At 42.2% G+C, this 5,000-nt stretch overlaps 1 protein-coding gene across 4 annotated transcripts in view; it reads left to right on the top strand.

Annotated features, from left to right (window-relative positions):
• Positions 1–5,000, top strand: part of nek11 (NIMA-related kinase 11) — a 35,139-nt gene that overhangs the window by 10,474 nt on the left and 19,665 nt on the right. For all 4 annotated transcript variants that reach the window (XM_060861918.1, XM_060861919.1, XM_060861920.1 and 1 more), the window contains exon 3: positions 2,983–3,148. In XM_060861918.1, the coding sequence (XP_060717901.1) occupies positions 2,983–3,148 (166 nt within the window). The remainder of the gene's footprint in view (positions 1–2,982; positions 3,149–5,000) is intronic.

Genomic DNA, 5,000 nt, shown 5'->3' on the forward strand with positions numbered 1-5,000 from the left:
AACACTGAGCAGCACAAAGAGAGAAAAATTGCCTCCTGGACGAGAGAGAGATTATAGATCAGTATGATCATTTACAGCGATAAAGAAAACTTTATTGTTAAATGGTTATTGTTATTATTAAAAGTCACTCAGAGTCGTACCTGCATGTCAGTTTTAGCTAAATTTCATTTTTGCCAATTGCTGAAGTGAAAGATAAATAAAACATGTATCAGGGTTTAATCTGTGACTCTGATAACTAATCACCATCTAGTTAATGTTTCCTCTAAGCAAAGAAATGAAAAGAAAAAAAGAATAACGACTCATGAGAGAGCCACTGATTATAGCGGCTATAACAGAATGACAAGAGGAACTCACTCCTTCATTCATGTCCCACTGCGTTATAAACTCAACTAGAAATGGACACAAATATTTTTAGTTGGCATGTTGTTGGTCTGGGGGACACGGTGGCTTAGTGGTTAGCACGTTCGCCTCACACCTCCAGGGTCGGGGTTCGATTCCCGCCTCCACCTTGTGTGTGCGGAGTTTGCGTGTTCTCCCCGTACTCAGGTTTCCTCCCCCGGTCCAAAGACATGTATGGTAGGTTGATTGGCATCTCTGGAAAATTGTCCCTAGTGTGTGATTGCGTGAGTGAATGAGAGAGTGTGTGTGTGCCCTGCGATGGGTTGGCACTCCGTCCAGGGTGTATCCTGCCTCGAATGCCCAATGACGCCTGAGATAAGCACAGGCTCCCCGTGACCCGAGGTAGTTCGGATAAGCGGTAGAAGATGAGTGAGATGAATGTTGTTGGTCTATGTGAGAGGACTATAAAACATTTGGGGATGTGCTGAAAGGAAACGAATCAACTCTGAGGTGGAAACAATAACTCAGCTTCGTCACACCACCGCGTTCTATTCCTTATTTTCTGTCAAAGCTTTTTTTTCCCTTTCAGTTTTACTGTATTGTGTTTAATGTAAAGATGAGGAGATTTTGACCAGTAAAGACAAAAGCACAGCTTGATGCACTGCTCAAAACAACACCAGGAAAAATAATATCCTTCATTTTGCCATTTTTTTCCCACTTCACCGCCCACAGTGCTGCTTTATGCAGATAAATGATATTCATGATATAATAATGACACGATAAGCTCTGATCTCATTTTAAATGCAGAAGAATTATTTTCTTCATTCAGAAGCTGGAACTAGAGCTCGGAGCAACACGAGAAAAGTGGTGCAGAAGAACAAAAGGCCTGGGTCGTGATTCCCAAAACCAGTTCTCTCCTGATAAATACAGCATGACAAACAGTCGAGGAGAAAAACAAGCTTAAATTGGACTCGCTTAATTACAGCATAATAACTCCAGAGGGGTGAAGACTGAGGAGTGAAACGTAGGTCAGGAGAAGGATCTGACTGGTGCTAACGTCTGTGTGATTCACAAAGTAAATTACTGTATAATGTTAAAATATTTGGCTGTAATATCAATAATGCTAACAAAATAAAGCTAAAATGCTAACAATTTCAGCTGATACAAAAAACATAAAAACGTAAAACAAGGCACTTATTAAAAAACAACAAACAACAAACAAACTTTATACATTTAAATAACATAAACTTATTTTATTTAGTAACTTATAACTAAAATTAATTATTTTAACTGTCTGAAACCTGTGAAAAGTTAGCATCAGTTTGCTAGCTTAATTTTTTTCTATTTTTTTTTAGATTTGTTTTCTTGTAGTAAGTTTGTATTCACTCTCCAGGTGTCTCACAAAAAGATTAAAAAAAGCTGTAAAAATGGATATTTCTCTCTCACTACAGTATGTTAGCTAACTTAGCTTGCTAGGCTTTATTTCTCCAGGTAGGTCAGATTTCTGTTCAGGTTAGCTTTAACTTAAAACTAAAACACAAAAATAAAACACTTCTCTCTCTGTTAGCTTTCAGACGGTTATCTGTAGGTTATCTGTTACTTGCTAGCATTAACTCAGTAGATTAGCCGCTGCATGCTAGGTTAGCCACAGGTGAAGAGAATAGTTATACAGATATATACAGTATTCATTCATTCATCTTCTACCGCTTATCTGAACTACCTCGGGTCACGGGGAGCCTGTGCCTATCTCAGGCATCATTGGGCATCAAGGCAGGATACACCCTGGACGGAGTGCCAACCCATCTCAGGGCACACACACACACTCTCATTCACTCACGCACTCACACACAATTTTCCAGAGATGCCAATCAACCTACCATGCATGTCTTTGGACCGGGGGAGGAAACCGGAGTACCCGGAGGAAACCCCCGAGGCACGGGGAGAACATGCAAACTCCACACACACAAGGCGGAGGTGGGACTCGAACCCCGACCCAGGAGGTGTGAGGCCAACGTGCTAACCACTAAGCCACCGTGCCCCCCGATATATACAGTATAATATATAAAAATTATTTATAAATCTGAACTCGAGAGACATTCTGACAACCGATTTGTTTGGATTTAATTAGATTTTATTTAAAACGACTTTGTACAAAAACGCATTTTAAAGCCCCATTTTCCCCGACCTTAATCTTTGTAACTTATAACAGTTTATTAATGAAGATACCTTCTAAATCATTTAGTGATGTAACTCTGAATCTAATCAGCAGCGCTTTAACCCGTCAGACCACAGACGCCTTCAAGGATCTTCCATTAATTTCACTCTCTTAAATCATTTATAATTTCCTATCGAGATTAATTAGTTGTAAAATTCTTATTAATTTCACTTTATGAAATGAAGCAGTAAATGTCAGACTCTTAAAGGTCAGAGCGGAGCGTCACCGAGTCTCGGCGCAGAGACACAGAGGAAGTGTGAACAGGGCTGCAGTGTGTAAGAGACTCCAGGAAACACTTCTCTTTAACCTTTAGTTTGTGTTAAGGTCAAATCATCCATTTGAATTTTTACTCAGCGGTTTTAAGAAGAGTCCCCAGAGATGGGAAGGTCTGTGTCTGTGTGCTGAAACCTGTGTGCTGTGTGGTGCAGTAAAGTTCTGAAGGAGATCCCGGTTGGAGGTTTGAAGCCGGATGAGACGGTGAAGGCCACACAGGAAGCTCAGCTCCTCTCGCAGCTCCATCATCCAGCTATCCTCAGGTTCTACACCAGCTTCCTGGAGAGAGACTCGTTCTGCATAGTCACCGAATTCTGTGAGGTAAACTGGATCTTTCTCTTTTGAGTATGGCGAGGCTAACGAGTGATTACTGAGTGGGCGGAGCTAAGGAGCGAGTGGTGTTGGTTTGGTGGATGATACTTTGACTGTTGAATGTAAACTGATTGGACCTGAACTGTTCTAATGTGATTTGTGATCTAATCTGGACTAAACCATTTTGGCCCAGATTGTCTGATCTGGTCTGATCAAGTTTAAACCTGGTTCAAACTAGTTTTAGGTCAGTTCTGGATCTGACCGATTTTTAGTCTGGTCTGATCTGATTAATTCAACCTGCACTGTATTTGGTTAGACTTGTTTAGGCCTGGTTATGTTTTAAACCAGTTTTATTCAGGACCTGCGCTTGGTTCATGGTCCTGGACCTTCATGTCCGATCTGCTCAGGCTGAACTTGCTCTGTTGTGTTATCAGTAATTTTCTAGGCCACCTTTGATCTGGACTGTTTTAGGTCTGATTTCTTCTCCATTTTCCACTCAGCAGATGTTTGTGGTGGATGTCCAGACAGAAATGTTCCTCCATCTCAGTGTCATTGAGAGATCGGAGAGATCCAGATGATGACACTCACGGTGCCTCAGGAGGTCACCCTCAATTTCTCCCTTACTATTTTCCTCTGTTCCAGTACATCTTCCCATTTCTGCAATTACGCTGCTTTCCCATTTGTCCTCAGCTCCTCTGTTCATCTCTCAGCCAGTTGAATTGAAATTTCTCTTGATTATATGAGCTCCTGCCTTTCACCAAGCCATTGACCTGACTCGTAACTGCAGCTCGTGGTCCATTTTGACCTCTGACATCAGAATGTAATTTTTTTCATTTGATGAAAGGTGTCCATGACAGCAGCACAGAAATGATGACTGTATTACTTCCATGTTGCTATGATGAGTGGACCTTTGGCCAGTTACCCTCTCACTCACTCACTCATTTTCTACCACTTATCCCAACTACCTCGGGTCACGGGGACCCTGTGCCTATCTCAGGCGTCATTGGGCATCAAGGCAGGATACACCCTGGACGGAGTGCCAACCCATCACAGGGCACACACACACACACACACACACACACACACACACACACACACACACTTTCATTCACTGACGCAATCACACACTACGGACAATTTTCCAGAGATGCCAATCAACCAATCAACCTACCATGCATGTCGTTGGACCGGGGGAGGAAACCAGAGTACCCGGAGGAAACCCCCAAGGCACGGGGAGAACATGCAAACTCCACACACACAAGGCGGAGGCGGGATTCGAACCCACAACCCTGGAGGTGTGAGGCGAACGTGCTAACCACTAAGCCACCGTGACCCCTGGCCAGTTACCTTTAATTGTAAAATTGTAGAGAGCTGGAGACAGAGATGAACTTTCTATTCTATTATAAATCTACAAGCTCTGATATCTCCTCCTGTAGGGGCTGGACAGCAGTGTAGTGAAAGTGTGTAGGTACATCTATACAGTATCACGTTCCAGAGGTCTCACTGAGCCTCAGATTTCACACACGTGACCTGTGTGTGTATTTATTGACTAGTATTGACACTCTCATATTTCACAGTTTCTACACATGGACCTCAAACTGGCAGGAAGACAGTTTTTCATCAAACATCAAATGGTTCCTGATGTCATGAATTTCTTCCAGAACATATAATGGGCCATCACATAAGGGTTCTCTCCAGAGGAACTCATAACATTCTGTTGGGAATCTTAGAATAAAATGTTCTGTTATCATCAGACAGAAATCTAAGCTGCGCTAACTAGCCCAAAAAAAACCCTTGAAATGTTGATTCCTAAAGGCTTATCCTGTAAGTGAAGCCATAACAGTTCTTCTAGAACCCTAAA

This window comes from Tachysurus vachellii, chromosome 25, assembly GCF_030014155.1.
Source record: "Tachysurus vachellii isolate PV-2020 chromosome 25, HZAU_Pvac_v1, whole genome shotgun sequence".
Taxonomy (NCBI): Eukaryota; Metazoa; Chordata; class Actinopteri; order Siluriformes; family Bagridae; genus Tachysurus; species Tachysurus vachellii.